This window comes from Rattus rattus, chromosome 9 (genome assembly GCF_011064425.1).
Source record: "Rattus rattus isolate New Zealand chromosome 9, Rrattus_CSIRO_v1, whole genome shotgun sequence".
NCBI classification, from domain to species: domain Eukaryota; kingdom Metazoa; phylum Chordata; class Mammalia; order Rodentia; family Muridae; genus Rattus; species Rattus rattus.
Window position 1 is genome coordinate 81,868,257 of NC_046162.1, and position 18,196 is coordinate 81,886,452.

General features: G+C 46.5%; 1 protein-coding gene and 1 long non-coding RNA gene across 2 annotated transcripts in view; both read left to right on the forward strand.

The window, feature by feature from the left end:
* Positions 1 to 6,819: 6,819 nt before the first annotated feature.
* The window catches only part of Scpep1 (serine carboxypeptidase 1), a 29,247-nt gene continuing 17,870 nt past the window's right edge, over positions 6,820 to 18,196 (forward strand). The window contains exons 1-5 of the mRNA XM_032912584.1: positions 6,820 to 6,937; positions 9,603 to 9,751; positions 14,188 to 14,277; positions 16,760 to 16,915; positions 17,603 to 17,677. Coding sequence (XP_032768475.1) covers positions 6,862 to 6,937; positions 9,603 to 9,751; positions 14,188 to 14,277; positions 16,760 to 16,915; positions 17,603 to 17,677 — 546 coding nt within the window. The 5' untranslated portion in view covers positions 6,820 to 6,861. The remainder of the gene's footprint in view (positions 6,938 to 9,602; positions 9,752 to 14,187; positions 14,278 to 16,759; positions 16,916 to 17,602; positions 17,678 to 18,196) is intronic.
* Positions 14,694 to 16,054, forward strand: LOC116909109. The gene is made up of 2 exons (XR_004389050.1): positions 14,694 to 15,528; positions 15,676 to 16,054. It is a non-coding gene; the product is annotated as an uncharacterized LOC116909109 (long non-coding RNA).

An 18,196-nucleotide genomic window follows, 5' to 3' on the forward strand; every position in this document is an offset into this window, starting at 1 on the left:
AATGGCTTGGCTCAAAGGCATACTGACATATAACCTGTTTGGTCTGTATGTTCCGAGTGGGCTGTATGATGTTAGCTAATCTTTTTTTTTTTAAAGAGATTTTTTATTTATTTAATGTATGTGAGTGCACTGTTCCTGTCTTCAGACACACCAGAAGAGGGCATCAGATCCCATTACAGATGGTTGCTAACCACCATATGGTTGCTGGGAATTGAACTCAGGACCTGTGGAAGAGCAGTCAGTGCTCTTAACCCCTGAGCCATCACCTCCCCAGCCCAACGTTTGCTAATTTTAAGGAATTCAACAAAGCCTTATATAGGTCCCATCAAATCAAAGGTCAACATGAACTGCTATTTCTAACATAGCTTCAGTCAGAGCTGACCACCGGGCAGCCCTTCCTGCACTTATGTATGAGTTCACTGTGGTGTTTTATGGTTGACACTGAAGAATGTTAATAAGCCAAAATGTTATAATACTCATCCTCTTTTATCTCAATGTTCTGAAATTCCCCTGTTCACCATCCGTCCACACCCCCTTATCTTACTCAGGACGAATCAGCTGAAAGGTTAGCTGAGAATTACTTTGCCTAGTTAGCCAACTGTTCCCCTCCTTGCCCTTTAAAGTTTTGAAACTCTTTCCCCACTATAAATAGCCTTCCTGAGGGCAGACTCGGACTACAGTCCTTTTTGAAGTCCTGGACATCCAGTATTATGATGTGTGTTCAATAAACTATTCTTTTTTTTTTTTTTTTTTTCCAGAGCTGGGGACCAACCCAGGGCCTTGCGCCTGGTGCTCTACCGCTGAGCTAAATCCCCAACCTCTCAATAAACTATTCTTAAAATTGGGGTTGGGGGTTTAGCTCAGTGGTAGAGCGCTTGCCTAGCAAATGCAAGGCCCTGGGTTCGGTCCCCAGCTCCGAAAAAAAGAAAAGGAAAAAAAAAACCATTCTTAAAATGTATTTATTTTATGTATGTAAGTACACTGTAGCTGTCTTCAGACACACCAGAAGAGGGCATCAGATCCCATTGTGGGTGGTTGTGAGCCACCATGTGGTTGCTGGGGATTGAACTCAGGACCTCTGGTAGAGCAATCAGTGCTCTTAGCTGCTGAGCCATCTCTCCAGCCCTAATAAACTATTCTTGCTTAACTAAGAGTATTGCTTGTTTGGTTTGTGTGTTGGTTCCTGAAACCCAACAGTATCAACCCTTTTTAAAAAGATATATTTATTTATTTTATGTATACGAGTACACTGTAGCTGTCTTCAGACAAACTAGAAGAGGCCATTGGATTCCATTACAGATGAAATCTGTAATGCGGTTTATGGGAGTTGAACTCAGGACCTCTAGGAAGAGCAGTCAGTGCCTTTAACCACTGAGCCATCTCTCCAGGGCTCAGTATCAACCCTTTTCAAGGTATTGTACCTATGTAATTTGTAATTCTTAAAAAGGCAATGTAAAGGTGTAATCCTTTTGAAAACTACCATTGCGCCTTGTTTAGGATAATTAAGAAATGCAGGGAAGTAACCAATCAAACTTGTGGTTTTATTAGGTACTAGTTTGGTCAGTCACCGATGTTTTCAGAGTCAATCAGATAATGAATAGCTAGAGACAAGTAACATTTGCCTTTTCAAATATACTGAGCTAGTTAGGATGGTCTTTTTTTTTTTTTTTTTTTTTTTTCAGAGCTGGGGACCGAACCCAGGGCCTTGCCTTCCTAGGCAAGCGCTCTACCACTGAGCTAAATCCCCAACCCCAGAATGGTCTTCTAAAACATCAGAGATCTGTAGAATATGGCATTTAAAGGTACCTTATTAACTTAGGACTTTTGTGACAGTGAGACCTGTCAGCTCCTGGCAGCACCCCCACACTACTTCAAAGAGCGTCACAGAATCTCCTTATGGAGTTCACTTCAAATGTGGCAAGAACCAGCCCTTGCTTCAACTGCTGACTGTTTGCTGTCCAAGCTGAAGACAGGCAGCCCGCCCACAAAGAAAGTAGACTGAGGAATTCTGCCAGCACAAGGTAGAAAAGCCCCTCCATAATTCCTGCTTCTCTGGAAAATCTGTCAGATATTCTGGGACAGTAGCTGAAGACATGGCTGCTCCCATGTTGCCGAGGAATCGTGGGGGACTGTTCAGGTGGTCAGGAGACTGTCATCTCTACAGTTTTGGAAGCTGCTGGCTTTGCACTTCTCGTAATACTTATTATCCTCAGCTCTGAAGAGGTGGAAAACTAGATAGTTACAGTCTCACCGTTAAGCTTTACATTGTTTAGGATTTAAGAAAATGGTTTAAGGTCTAAAAAGTTGTCTTGAGGTGGAACAATGCCAGATATATAATTTAGGTACAGAAATGTGAACTGGCCGAGACAGGACAGATAACAGAGTACTTTATCCAAGGTTGCTAAATACAAACGGACTGGACTTTGGGAATGCAATTCTTACCAGACAGTCTAGAGTTTATTAATGTTAAAGAAAGAGTCTTTTATTTTAGTCAAAAAGGAAGAAATGTTGCAAGACATTCAATCATATTGTGAACCTTAAGATTGTGACCTGAAAGATCCTGTTTCTCATTGTGGCTCAGGCCTAGCCCACACGTTTAACCCAAGAGCTAAATAAAACCAACCCTTGGTCAAGAGGCAGAGGAAGCACCTGGCTGACAGAGAGTGAGCATAAGTGAACAGAAAGGAGGTTCTTTGAGTTGAAAGGCATTGAAGACAGCGTGGGAGAGGAGAAAGAGGTTTTCCCTTCTGGGAAGTCAGTGAAGTAGGAAGGCCAGGTGGGTGCTTTCACCACAGAGTCTGGCTTCCGAGTCTTCATTTGGTAAAATCAAATGGCTGGGATATTGTTTTTTTTTTTTTTTTTTTTTTTTTTTTTGGTTCTTTTTTTGAGCTGGGGACCAACCCAGGGCCTTATGCTTCCTAGGTAAGCGCTCTACCACTGAGCTAAATCCCCAGCCCCTTGTTTTGTTTTTCAAACATCTCGCTCTAGGTTTCATCCTGGCTATTGTGTGTACACAGGCCGCAATGAACTCAGCAGGCTCTGGGTTCTGGTTTACTCTTACTGGGATCAGGAAATGCAACAACTAAAATGAATGTGGATGTACCTAAATCTAGAGGTAAATTATGATTCCTGCTATCACACCTGTAACATTTCGGATTTAGGTGCTGAAGCTGACAAATAGGGCTTCGAGCCACCTCTGCATCTGGCAGCCCGTCATCATCCATCTTTTGGGTCACCTGGGATACATGCCCAACTGCTTAAAGTGCCTCTTGGAATAAGCCAATAAAAAGCATGCAATTTTGAAAGGCCCATTCTGCAACCTTCTGCAAAGCCACAGAGGAAGACCAGAGCCCCACACACCCTCTAGTCCTTGTGGGTTTCCACGCAAATCATCGTCTCTAGACTAGTTCATCTTGATATTTTTCTCTTGTGACCTTTGTCAATCACATTTACTATTTGCCTCTGCCTGGACTGGAGACTTGATTTTTTTTTTTTTATGTGTTGTCCCTGTATCTACATTTGTGTCCCACATGTGTGCCTGGGGCCTGAGGATCCCGGAAGAGGGCATTTGATTCCCTGTAACTGGAGTTTTAGCCAATTGTGACCCCCCCCCATGTGAGTACTGGGAATTGAACCCTGGTCTTCTGCAAGAGCAGCAAGTGCTTTTAAACAGCGTCATGTCTTCAGCTCCAGAATCTCTATTTTTAAAAGCCAATCTTCCCTGTATTTTATTTTTAAAAATTTTCAAACGTAGAGAAAATTTGATTTTTTTTTTTTGCTGCAAACGCTCTATGACTCATATTCTACCACTAATATCACACTATAAATACTTCAATTTTGGGCAGGAAAGATGGCTCAGTGGCAGAGGTTAAGAGCGCTGACTGCTCTTCTAGAGGTCCTGAGTTCAATTCCTAGCAACCACAGGTTGGCTCACAGCCATCTGTAGTGGGATCTTTGCGCCCTCTTCTGGCGGACAGGCATATATCCAGGCAGAACACTTGTATGTACTATATAAATCTTTAAAAAATTAAAAAAAAAAAAAAAAAACTTTAATTTTATCTATGTTTCAGATGGAGGTTGTGCTATGCAGCCCAGGTTAGAGAAAACCTCATGGGAATTCTCTTGCTTCGGTCTTCTGAAAATACGGTTCACAGTACTGCATCTGCAGTTAAGTATGTTTGGTTCTGGCCATAAAGAGCATGGAAAAGTGAAGGACAGTGTTTGCTATATAGTTAGCTGTTTTAGTGTAATTTAATTGTTTTTGAGCCAGGATACCAGGTACCTCAATCTGGCTTTGCGAGCCTGGCCATCCTTCTTTACCTGAGATTGCATGTCCTATATTACATAGTGCTAAGGATTGACCCCAGAGGGCAAGTGAGAATGAGCCATGGGTTTTTTTTAAATGATTTTTAAAAAAGATTTATTTATTTAGTGTATGTGAGTGAGCACACTGTAGCTGTCTTCAGACACACCAAAAGAGGACATCGGGTCCCAGTACAGATGGTTGTGGTTGCTAGGAATTGAACTCAGAACCTCTGAAAGAGCTTACTCCACCCCCTGAGCCATCTCTCCAGCCCTGAGCCACACGTTTTAAAAACAAAAATCCCAGCCGCCTGATTTACCAAATCAGAGGCAGGCTCTGTAGTGAGAGCTCATTGTGCCTCAGCCCTAGCGCACACCTTTAACCCAGGAACTAAATAAAGTCAACCCTAGGTCAAGAGGAAGAGCAGGCAGCCAGCTGACCTTCCTACTCCACTGATGTCCCAGAAGGAAAGGCTCTTTCTCCTTCTCCACACTGTCCTAAATACCTTAAATACCATCCTTTCTGTTTATTACTGTTTACTCTCTGTTGCTTGCTCTGCCTCTCGACCTAGGGTTGACTTTATTTAGCTCCTGGGTTAAAGGTGTGTGTTAGGCCTGAGCCACACTACAACAAGGTTTTCCACATCACCATCTCGGGGGTCACAATGTGATCGAATATTCTGCAACACAGATACATCCTCCATTCTGAGCAGTGTTCACACCTTCTGTATCTTACCAATGTTTCCCAAGGGGCCACGATTAAAGGCTAGACTTTTGAGGCACTTGGATCCACCCACATTGGAGCAGGGGAAAGGTGGATACCAGGTTCCCCACTTCTCGGCCACACAGCCCTCAGGATCAGCATAGGACACTCACCACTCTTTCTAGAAGCTAGAAAATCTACAGGCTGCAGAGAAAAACATTTCTGACTTATAGGAGGCATGGGGGGGATGAAAATGTGAGTCAGGGGTGCATACTTTGCTCTTGCTTTGTTTTGTGAGTTTGTTATCTAGGCTCTTAAAACAAAGTACAAAGTCACCTTCGTATAGCTCTTGCTGTTTCTTAGCTCTGTGAGGTGTCAGTACCCCTAAAAATTCCATAAAATAAAAACTCATCTTCAGACAGGCAGACCACACACGCACCACATACCACACACATATACACACACCCACACACACACACATAAACAAACCCACACATACACACACACATACACACACCACACACATCCACACACACACACACACACACACACACACACACACACACACACACACACACACACACACACACACACACACCTCTGCAGTCCACATTTTCTTCATTCCTCTCCACAAGCCCTTGATACCTTCTTTTAAATGACTGCTTTGAAGATAGTATATCCAGCTGGATATATGACTCAGCGGTCAAGAGCACTGACTGCTCTTCCAGAGGTCCTGAGTTCAATTCCCAGCAACCACATGGTGGCTCACAACCATCTGTAATGGAATCCAATGTCCTCTTCTCCTGTGTCTGAAGACAGCAACAGTGTACCCACACACCTGACATAGATAAATATTTTTAAAAAAAAGATAGTATATTACCACACAGTGATGTTGACCACGTTATCAAGAGAGAAAAAAAGTACATTCTTTGCTCTGTTTAAAATATATAACCAAAAGTTATAGGTTATATGTAATATTTTTATAAATTTCTAATATATTAATGACACATGTGATTTAATAATAATATTTTAGATTCACTTTGTTTTATGTACGTGAGAGTTTTGCCTGCAGGCTTATATATGCATCGTATATATGCCTGAGGGAGACAGAAGGTGCCAGATCCCCTGGAACATAAGATGTGGGGTTCTGAATTGTTGTGGGGCACCATGTGGGTCTTGGGAACCAAACCTGGGGTCCCCAGCTCCGTAAAAAAAAAAAAAAAGGAAAAAGAAAAGAAACTTGGGTCCTCTCGAAGAGCAACAATGCCCTTAACCTCTAAGCCACCACTTCAGAGTAATGGGTTTCTGAAAATGGAATCTAGTCTTAAATGACCTGGTTCATGCTTTAATCTGACTTAATCTTTGCAGATGCAGTTTAAAAAATTCTAGGCCTGGGACTACTGAGATGGCTCGGTAAGTTAAGAGCACTTGTTGCTTTTCCAGAGGACCCAAGTTCAGTTCCCAGCATCCGCACTGGCACTCACAAATCCCTGTAACGCTAGCTCCAGAAGAACCCACTCCTGCATAGCCCTACGCACTCACACACATAAATACACAGAAAATGATTTTACAAAATACAAAATAAAACACTAAGCCTTTGGTCGGGTCGAACTGAAGGTTTGGTAGTTATCCAGTTGTGGTTTTTCAATCCTCCACTCCTTTGTAACCAAAGTCAAAGGATACATTAACTGTGTCCTTTCTGCAACTCCTACATGGCCGGCAGAGGGAGTACGAAACACTACGAGCCTCAGGCCCCATTTAGGCTCCGCCCCGACCCCGCCCCAGGCCCCGCCCACACCGTCACGCGCTAGCCTTTGGCTCCTGCCTGTTGCTGATGCTGAGGCGGGGTTTTCATCATGGAGCTGTCGCGGCGCATTTGTCTCGTCCGACTGTGGCTGTTGCTACTGTCGTTCTTACTGGGCTTCAGCGCGGGTAGGTTCGCAGGAAAGACGCACCAACGGTGGGTGCCTCCTTCTCGAATTTGTTGATGCATTCGCTTTTTTCTTTTTTTGTCAACGCGTTTCTTACCCCCCCCGCCTCCCCGCTTCTTCCCTTGCGAAATTTATTTTGCTTTTGAATATCTCGATTTTCATTGATGTCTTAATTCAAAGTGCCCTTTTCTCCCCTTTTCTAATGCTGAGTGAGCCCTGTTCGCGGAGGTAGAAGTGGTTGTACAGAAACGTATGGTTTCAGGAAACTGCTGATGAGTGAGACTTCACGGTCTAAAGGCCACCTCCTCTTCCTCCTGTGGTTGGCTGCCTAGTGACGTTATAGGGTCATTTGATGGAGCTGAGATTGGAGGCCAAAGAGACCCCTTCAAATCCTCGCTTTGAAACAAAGCTTGCCCCCTCTGCTGGTTTAGAACAAAGTATCAGCTGACTCCACTGCCTGTTTTTGGGCAAAAGCAAATTTGTTTTGTGGAATGACTTGCAAATTGACACTTTTCTTTTTTGGGGGGTGGGGTGGGATGGTGGTTTCCAGTCAGAGTTTCTCTGCCTTGGCTGTCCTAGAACTCTCTCCCCTTCGACTAGGCTGGCCTCAGACTCAGAGATCTTCCTGCTTCCGCCTCCCAAGTCCTGGGATTAACTCTCACTTTATTTAAAAACAACGACAACAACCACAATTTTTATTTTGTTTTGCCTGCATGTCTGTCTGTGTACTGCTTGTATGCCTGGTGCCCTGGGAGGTCAGAAGAGGACTTTGGATCCCAGGGAACTGAAGGTACAGAGGTTGTGAACTGCCATGTGAAGTTTCTGATTCAAATCCAGGTCCTCTGGATGAGCAAGAAAGTGAGAGAGGGTTGGGGATTTAGCTCAGTGGTAGAGCGCTTGCCTAGGAAGCGCAAGGGCCCTGGGTTCAGGTTCCCAGCTCCGAAAAAGAACCAAAAAAAAAAAAAAAAAAAAAAAAAAAAAAAAAGTGAGAGAGTACTCTTACCAGCGGAGCCATCTTTCTAGCCTTTTTTAATTTAATTTTTTCTTGATTTTTTTAATTTGTTTTGTGAGTGTTAGAGGGTGTGTGTGTGTGTGTGTGTGTGTGTGTGTGTGTGTGTGTGTGTGTGTTGTCAGAGGACAACATGGAGAAGTCAGTTCTACACTGTGGCTCCCTGTAACTGAACTAAGTTGTAAGGCTTGGTGGCCCCATTTATCTCCTGAGCCATCTAAACCCCCCCAACCCCCCCGATTTTCAGTCTTAATTCAGGAAATATATTTCCTGGTTTAAGTCATGAGGTGAGAATTCCAGTCGGTCCCATTGGCCTTTTGCTCTTAAAAAGCTGCATAGCAGATCCGAGTTTCTCTTTTGGAAAACTGGGACTTATTTGGCCCTATGCTTGGGAAATGAAAGATATGTCTTTTCCCACCCTCACCTCTTACGTTTTAACAGTTACTACCAGGGGAGGGAGAAAAATACCAGGGCTTAGATTATGAGGGACTTCAGCCTTATCAGTCATTTTCAAGAGAACTCTAATTTCATGTTATCGTACAGATACAGCCACACCTGTAATTTTTCAGCCTGTTTTTCCTTAGGTGCAGCCCCACCCGACCCTGTGTGCGGGCATGTGTGTATGTATGTGTACATGTGTTGTGTGTGTGTGTGTGTGTGTGTGTGTGTGTGCACATGCAGATATGGAGGTCAGAAGAGAACCCCATGGGTTGTCTCTCAGGGACTATCTACCTTTTTTCTTTTTTTGGAAGACGATTTTCTCTGGCCTGTAACACCAAGTGGGCCATTCTGGCTGGCCAGCAAGCCCCAGGACGCCCCTGTCTCCAGCCCTGGAATCTCGAGCACAAACACAGCTAGAGATGGAGCTGTGGTCTGTGTGGCCTTAAGATGAACTTTGCTGACTGGTCTGTTTCCTCAGCTTCACTTTTTCCATTTTCTTTCTTTTTTTTTTTTTTTTTTTCGGAGCTGGGGACCGAACTCAGGGCCTTGCGGTTGCTAGGCAAGCGCTCTACCACTGAGCCAAATCCCCAACCCTTTTTTCCATTTTCTTAATCTTCATTCTCCTCCTATTTTTTTCCATGAGTATTTTTTTAAGATAGGGTTTCTTGTTGCCCCAGCTGACCTCAAACTCACTGTGGCTCCTGATCCTCCCACTCTCTCACCCACCCATTCCCCATGCCGTCTGCCCACTTGAACACAGGGCTTGGCACAAGTCAGGCCAAGGTTCCACAACTGAGCTTCACACGCACTGTCTGGTGTGTGTGTGTGTGTGTGTGTGTGTGTGTGTGTGTGTGTGTGTGTGTTATTTGTGTGTTTTTGCTATAGGATCTCACTGTGTAGCCCTGGCAGACCTGTGACTCACTTCATAGACCGAACTGGCCCCACCGAACTCACAGATATCCACCTGCCTCTGCTTCTCAGGTGCTGGGATTAGAGGGGCACACAAACACGCTCACCTGACTTCTCTTTGTGTGTGCATCTTTCTTTTCCTTGTCGGCACAGCATACTGAAGTAGATAATTACCTAACGCATAAAGCGCCATCTCTAGCCTGAATGACCTTCTCTATCGAACTTGGAACTCACCTGGAGTGCTCTATCTACCCCATCTTTACCACTTCAGAACTCCTCAGGAAATGACTCTGAGCTCCCGTTTCAGGATCTGCCCTCAACTGGCGGGAACAAGAAGGCAAGGAAGTATGGGATTACGTGACTGTTCGAGAGGATGCACGCATGTTCTGGTGGCTCTACTATGCCACCAACCCTTGCAAGAACTTTTCAGAGCTGCCCCTGGTCATGTGGCTTCAGGTAAAGTAACTTCTCTGCCTGGCTTCCAGGTCAGGTCTCCTTTGACCTCTTTGCTTGGTTCTCAAGGGCTTCCGGCTCAGAAATGACTGACTCATTATGGTCCAGCCAGTCCTGGGGGTTCCCGTGCTTCTGAAATGGCCTAAAGCAAGGGTGTAGCAAAGGAAGCCTCTTTTCTGGTCTTGATTTCTTTCATTCATTTTTGGAGATATCTTAGTCTAGAATGGTCCCTGAACTCAGCGAGCCTGCCTCGGCCTCCCGAGTGCTGAAGTTATAGGTGTACGGCTCATCCCTTACTTCCTGGACTCTTTCTGTTGGGTCCCGACAGTTTCAAGGCCCCTTATCGAACGCTGTCTGTGGTACAGTTGGCTTCCTACAGCCAGAAAGTGTTTGAAAAGTCCTGAGCCAAAGGCTGAGGTACCCCAATCTTCCTGCATTCCTCCTCTCCACACAGTCCTGAGCCCCAACTTCGAGTTCCCAGATAAACAATTTTTTAAAAATTTTGAAGTTATAATTATGTTTCTCCATCCTTACCCTCCCATATACCCCTCCTTGGTCTCTTTCAAATTTATGGCTTTTCTCATTACTTTTTTTTTTTTGCATGCATACTTACATACATACATACATACATACATACATATATACATACGTGTGTGTGTGTGTGTGTATGTGTATAACATGCCAGCCTTTGGTATCTTAGCATGAATGTGAGGCCCTACCCTAGGGTGTTTGCATATTAACTCTGAGTTCTGTCTGTAAGGTTGAAGGTTAAAAAAAAGTCCTGTGATCTCTTTAGGGATAGACAGAGATCCTGCAGGATAGGCAGAGTTCCTGCTGCATTCTTCAAATGGCACCAATGGTGGCCTCGCCCACCAGGAAGACTAGTCTCTAGGGAGGGGCTGAGGAACCTTGAAGTTCCTGATGTCTCACCAGTAATTAGGGCACCCTGGGACCCACCTCTGTGGGATATGGGTGAGGCTCTGCCCCAGGGTCTGTCATAGTAACGTAAAGAACAAGCAGCTGTGAGGGTGAGCCTGCTGCAGGGTCTTCACAGCTGCCCTGTCGGGGGCTGAGGATACCGCTCAGGCCCGGTAGCACTCGCTGGAAAATGTTCCGGAGAGGAATCAGTGTGTCCATCCCGGATCAGGCAGCTGGTACCGAATGCCTGGTTGCCTGGTTGTGGAAAAGCCTGAGCCTGCTGGCGGGCTTTCACCTGGGTTTCCAGCACCTTCCCTTACACTATTAGCGATAACCGACACTTCCCTTCTCTGGGCCACACTGTGCTGAGTGGGGGATTTGAATGGTTTTTGTAGTCTTCAGATGAAGCCAGTGTAGGGGACCAAAAAGCAGAAGTGCCAATGCTGGGGTGGGGCAGCTGCTGAGTCCTAGGTTTGTGACTTCCTCTCTGTCCCCTTCTACCCCCAGAGCATTCTCTGGGCTTTCCAGAAACCAGTTTTAAAAACATTGCATTTCATAGGCTCAGAATTCAGCTCTGCCCGGGGAGTTTGCCTACCCTGCAAAAGGCCCTGGGTTCTGTCCCTACCAGTACAAAACACAAAGTGAAATAAAAAACAGAAGTTGCAAGCTAGCCTTCCATTTGAGCACAGAGGCCGTTGCCTTATCTGCAGGGGCGGGGCAGTGTGTGTGTGTGTGTGTGTGTGTGTGTGTGTGTGTGTGTGGTGGGGGGAAGCAGACTAGCAACTGCCTGGCCCTAGAAGGTGTCTGGTGTGTGGCCGTTGGTTAGGTTAAGCCCTCGAACTGAGTCAGTCGCTGTAGGAAGGTTAGTAACTAAAAACACTCATCTGCTCTTTCCTCCCCACCCCCCCAGGCCCAAGGAAGAAGAATAAAATATGTTAAGGAGGAAGCAGTTCATTTAGATAAGAAGATCTAGTTAGCCTTCCAAGGACTCACGCAGTAACTTCTTTACCAAGTGGCGTTCTTTGAGAATTGAGGTCACGTCACGAGTGGAATAGTGAGCTATTTCAGGGATAGTAAGCTAATTTTCAAGTCATTTCAGCTCATTCACTGACACATTTATCTTTTCTCAGAGGAACCGTGTAGCCCTGAGCTTCAACCTTCTATATACCACTTGTTTCCAGGGTTTCTGGATGAAGATTTTTGTGGTGCTATTATTATTATTATTATTATTATTATTATTGTTGTTGTTGTTGTTGTTGCTATTACTATTATTAATTTCTATTATTAATCTATTCAAATGCCAGGGGCACACATAGCTCAGTCTGTAAAGTGCTTGCTTTGCAAGCATGAGGGTTTGAATTTAGATATCCTTTACTCATAAAAGTTTCATCAATGGTGCCAGTTTGTAACCGCAGCGCCCTGGAGGTATAGACAGGATGATCCCTGGAGCTCACTGGCCATCCAGGTAGCGGAATTCATGAACTCCAGGCTCATGGATAGACCCTGCCTTAAAAAATAAGGTGGAGAGAGATTGAGACAGACACTTACCGTGACCTCTGGCTTCCACATTCACGAGTGCGCGTGCACACGCTCGCAAAGTGAGATCTTCCCAGCAGCTTCTCCTAGCCAATGGGAAAGGAGCACGGGAAGATGGAGCAGAATTGGGAGATAGAAATTCTCCCACAGTGGCCCAGGCTTCTAGATTCTCAGATGTGCTCCCAACTTCGGTTTTTATTCAGCCTGTACCAATAAGTCTCCCTGAAAGAAAGGGACCCACCTTCGTTTGAGGGTGCACTCTTTCGTGTACTTGGTATTTTTTTAGGAGCCATAGCACTTTCTGGGGTTTGCGATTCTTCCAAGTGGCCACATGATTCATCCTGCAGATGTGGCGTCTCGCTCTCTTCCCCGTGGGAGGACATTCCAGTTGCGCCCTGCCTCTTGTTCTATTAGTGGCTCTGGGATGAATTATCTCCAACTGGTTCGTGAACTTTGTGCCACTGTGTTAGGAAATCTCAACATGTGATGTTATGAGGGAGTCGAGCCTCCATTATCAAGGAGGTTAGTGTCAGTTCAAAGCAGTATGAGGGATGTTTCACGGGTAGTGCCTGTTGCCTTGTCTAGCCGGCCCTCAGCCCTGTTTCCACTTGTCTGTCTCTCCATGTGGGAGGGGCAGGGTCTTGCCCAGACGAGCCTTCAACTCAATAAATAATTCTCTTTCCTTTGTGTGCAGTGCAGGGCTTACGAGTGTCTGCCATTACACCCCAGTCAGTCGCTTTTCTTCAGATTGCCTGGGCTTCCACGGTGCCATATAATTCTTCCTTTCCCCTCTCCCTTCCCTGTGTGCTGTGAGAGACCATATACCCTGGGCCTGTCTCTGGCTCAGCTGCTAATCTTTTCCTCATTCCTGCCCCAAGCTCATTTGGGTCTCCTAGATCCATCTAGAAAAACACCCTCTTTTTCTTTTTTCTGATCATCTGTCTGCCAGAGGACCTTTTCCCATCAAGTCCACCTTATCTGCCCTGTTTCGCCTGTTTGCTTCTTCCCACCCTCCCGATCTGAGCCCTCAGAGCACACAGAACTTGCCTTTTGCAGTTTGGAGGTCCCCGTACCCATCTTCAGTTCAGAATTCTGCCTCTCTAGTGTCCATGTAAAACCCCATGATGTCAGGGGTTGGGGATTTAGCTCAGTGGGAGCGCATGGCCATGGGTTTGGTCCCCAGCTCCGGAAAACAAACAAACAAAACCCCATGATGTCAGAAGCTCCTCCCCTGAGACTTCTTTGTCACCTGTGGCACACACAAAGGGTAGGCTTATCCACTGGGCCAGAGGGGAGAGTCTTCCGGCTCTTCGTTGAGGGGTAGAAAGAGTCAAAAAGCTCAAGGTCTAGTTCAGATGGAGCCTGCAGTTACTAAGAGGGCCAGAGCTAGCCTGCTCTATCCTAGCTTTTGATCTTTGAAATGAGAGGTTTAATGAGCCCCAGGTCAGGCCCAAGTTTAAATCCAGAGAACCAAGAGGCAGGAAAAGTCACCTGTGACCTTCCTCCGCCCGCCCACCCACCCCACCTCTGCTCTGACTTCAGACTCAGTGATCTGCCCTCCCGAGTGCTGGGGTTAAAGGCTGTGCCTCCGCTGCGAAGCTCACCTAGTACCTCTAAAATCATCACCATCTTTTCAAAGAGAGACTTGCATGGCTTCTGCAGGAGTTTGGTGGGCGCAGAAGCTCCTAGAAAACATGGAGCTGGAAACAAACAAACAAACAAACAAACAAAAACAAAAAACCACATCCTTTGGCTTTTAATTTTTTTGTAGCTCAGTATGACCCCAAGCTCCTGATTTTGCTACCTCATCCCCATCGAAGGCTGAGATTACAGATGTGCATCTCCTCATCCAGCTGCAAGTGTCTCCTTTGTGTAGGGCTCTGTGGTCCTGTTCCTGTTGTTTTCCTGGGTACGCACTTCTGTTAGAACAGCCAGGGTTTGGCTGCATTTTCTCTGGTCAATGTCTGTTTCTTTTTCTTCCACAGGGTGGTCCAGGTGGTTCTAGCACTGGATTTGGAAACTTTGAGGAAATCGGCCCTCTTGACACCCGACTCAAGCCACGGAACACTACCTGGGTACGGTGAGAACAGCCCTCAACCCTGCCTGCCCTTTATCCTCAGAGGCTCCACCCAGGGCAGGGTGGGGGTCACAGAATTAGCAGCCCGCCTTGGTGGGCTTTCCTGAGACCTCGGTCTCCTGAGACCTCGGTCACCTGCCTGCAGCCTTCCTTCCTGCAGTCGAGCTTCTCCCCTTGTCTCAGAATGAATGTCCTATGGTTGTCTCTGCCTTTTCCAGTTTGGTGATCTTTCTCCACTTAACCGCCACAGACTTCTAGCCAAGACTGGGTGGCAGCTCAGTGAATGCTGCGCTTTTTTTTTTTTTTTTTTTTTTTTTTTTTTTTTCTTTTTTTTTTTTCGAGCTGGGATCGAACCCAGGGCCTTGCGCTTCCTAGGCAAGCGCTCTACCACTGAGCTAAATCCCCAACAATGCTGCGCTTTCTTAGCGCACACAGAGCCCTGGTGCAAAGCTCAGCACTACCTAAACCAGGCTTAAGGGTGAACATCTGCAATTTCGGTTTCCAGGATGTAGAGGCCCGAGGGTGAGAAGTGGATGATAATCCTTGGCTATGTACCAAGTTTAGGGCCAGCCTGGGCTGTGTGAACCCTATCTCAAAACAAGCAAAACTGGAAATCCCTGTAGCCGACCCTGGCTGGCAACCCTGTGCTTACCCACGTGGTGGCCATCTGCAACCTTGAGTCTCACCGTCTGTTACAAGTTCCAACTCTTTCCCCTCACATCTGTGCTTCATGAAGCTTGCAAGTCCCTTGTCCTCTTCCCCTTTGAATGTCTTCCTAGTTCATTATGTCCCCACCCATCCCTTCCTTCTCTAAGCAACCCCTTTCTCAGTTCACAGCCTGGCAAGTCCATCCCGCGAACTAGTTCAGCCTGGGCCCCCACACACACTATGGCCCTCTCCCTTCCCAGCAGCACCCAGCACTGAGACGGGTCCCCAGTATCCTCGGGCTACTCCCGTTTTCCTCTCATCTGGTGCTAACCCGTCTTGTGACATTGTCTCTTGGCCTGATGTTTCAGTTCTGATCCTGCTGCTGTGGCACTGAGTCTCTCCCCGCCCCCTCGTTCTCACACTTCCTGGAACCAGAAGCCTGAGCCAGGAGCAGAGCCTGAGTGGGGAGTGAGGGGCCTGGCTCCGGGCCTAGATTGTGCTGTCCATCTTCTGCCCAGTGTTGTGGCCTTGCACAGTTTCTGGCCCTTTCAGGACTTTCCTGATCATGAGGATCATGGCTCATCCGTGAGGATCCTTCCAGGTGCCCAACCGAGAATTCTCAGCCTCTTGGATAAGCATAGCAGTCTGTTCTTACAGCGTAAAAGGGAAGATGGGCCGGGGTAGAAATGATCCATCTGGAAGGAAACTGATGTGTCACATCCATATTTCTTTTTAAAAAATGCGACAGCATCTCGTGGAGCCCAGGCCAGCCTCCAGTTTCCTGTGTAGCCACAGATGTCCTCGAGCTTCTGATCCTCTGTGGGCTGGGATCATAGACAGATCCAGCACCTCTGGTCTGTGCAGTGGTAGGGCTGGAGCCCAGGGCATCAGGCAAACACTCCAAGAACTGGGCTACGTCTCCAGCACGCGATGTCTGTGTTCCACGAGTATGCTCATTCCTTCAGATGGCCGCTCAGACCCATGCAGCCTGGTGCCACCTGCACTGCTGCCTATAGTGTGCTTGTGTGTGTGACACGTAATGGGTGGAAACTGTCCCTGTGATGTGTTCATCTTGTCTCTCCTGTCTTCACTGCTGTCTATACTCCTGTTCCCTTTAAAAAAAAAAACCTTGCATTTATTTTGGTGTGCTTGCCTGTGTGTGTGTGTGTGTGTGTGTGTGTGTGTGTGTGTGTGTGTGTGTGTGTGTGTGTGTGTGTGTGTGTGTGTGTGTGTGTGTGTGTGTGTATCTTGGTTTGCTTTGAGTCACGGTCTCTTATTCTGTAACTGTCCTAAAACTCACCATTTAGACTACACTGCCGAGTGAGATCCCAGGTGGAAAATATGTTTGCACCTCCTCAGCTCTGGGGTTACAACCAGCTCGGATTTGCTACCTTGCCTGGCTGGGTTTTTGGTTTTTTGTTTTTGTTTTTTGTTTTTTTGTTGTTGTTTTTTTTTTGTTTTGTTTTGGTTTTTTTTGAGGCAGGGTTTCTCTGTGTAGCCCTGGCTGTCCTCAAACTCACTCTGTAGACCAAGCTGGCCTCCAACTCAGAGATCCGCCTGCCTCTGCCTCCCGGTGCTGGAATTGATTAAAGCCATGCCCTGCCGCCATGCTTGCTCAACTGTTTTTGACCTGAGTTCTAGGCATGGAACTCGGGGCCTCATGCTCATAAGGCAAGCAGTTCACTAACTGGGTCCCAAGACCCCAAAATCACTCTGAACAATAAGATAAGATCACCACACTGATGTTACCATAAACGTTGTTCTGCCACGTTGCTAGGAAGGTAACTCGTGACTAATACTGGTTCCCATGCTTGCTTCTTCTGGGTGGGCAGCTGCAGTGGGCCAGTCTCCTGTTCGTGGACAATCCTGTGGGCACGGGCTTCAGCTACGTGAACACGACAGATGCCTACGCAAAGGACCTGGACACGGTGGCTTCCGACATGATGGTCCTCCTGAAATCCTTCTTTGATTGTCATAAAGAATTCCAGGTAATTCTACAGCCTCGGCAGGAAAGGCCAGCAAGAGGGGCGAGGGGTTCTTCACAGCACTGAGCTCCCCCAAGAGTCGAGTGCCACAGGACAGCTGGGACAGCCTAGAGGGACAAACGGTTCAAGGGCAGCTGGTTTTCAGAGCCTTCCTCTTCCCTTCCTGGGTTGTGGGCTTTGACTTTCCTCCGTCTGACATCAGTAATCAGATTTGGGGACAGAGACAAAAGCAGATTGGTTTTATCTATCATCGTACACTTTAGAAATTTGTGGGCTGGAGAGATGGCTCAGCAGTTAAGAGCACTGACTGCTCTTCCAGAGGTCCTGAGTTCAAATCCCAGCAACCACATGGTGGCGCACAACCATCTGTAATGGGATCTGGGTCCTTCTTTTGGTGTGTCTGAAGACAGCCACAGTGTACTTATACATAATAAATAAATCTTTAAAAATAAAAGGAAATTTGAAGATAATTTGTGTGAATAGAAATGTGATCAGGGAGCTGGGCACCTCTAATCCCAGTGCTTGGGAGGCAGAGGCAGGTGGATTTCGTGAATTCAAGGCCAACTTGGTCTACAGAGTTGAGTTCCAGGATAACCAGGGCTACACTGAGAAATCCTGTCTCAAAAAACAAAGGTAGACAGGCAGGCAGTCAGGTTGTTTTAATTCTTTGTAAATCCCATTTCTTGCTAGACGGTTCCGTTCTACATTTTCTCAGAATCCTACGGAGGAAAGATGGCTGCTGGCATCAGTTTAGAACTTCACAAGGTAAACAAGAGGGTGACTCTTGTTACTGCTTTGATACAACAAAAAATGGCTGTCACTTTCATATACCTACCTGATACTGAACAGGCCTTAGTTATTTGAAGTTTATTGTGCCTGTGCCATGGTGTGGGTGTGGGTGGAGGTTAGAGGGCAGCTAAGGAGTCCTCTCCTCCCACTGTGAGCTTGGGGTCAAGTCAGGTTGTCAAGCATGACATCATACGTACCTGCAGGCCAACACTCAGACACACACAATCAAAATAAGGACGTTTTTAAAGAGTTCTTTTGTTCCTTTGAAATTCTCAATGTGGATTAGTGCTTGGCCTGAATGTACATCTGTGTACCACAGACGTGTGTGTGTGTGTGTGTATGGGCCTGGTACCTGCAAGACTAGAGGAGGGAGAGCATTGATCCCCTGGAAATAGGAAGAATGGCCACTTGTGATCAGCGATGTGGGTGTTGGCTATGGAACAAGAGTCCTCTGAAAGAGCAGCGGGTGATCTTAACCTCTGAGCCGTCTCTCCA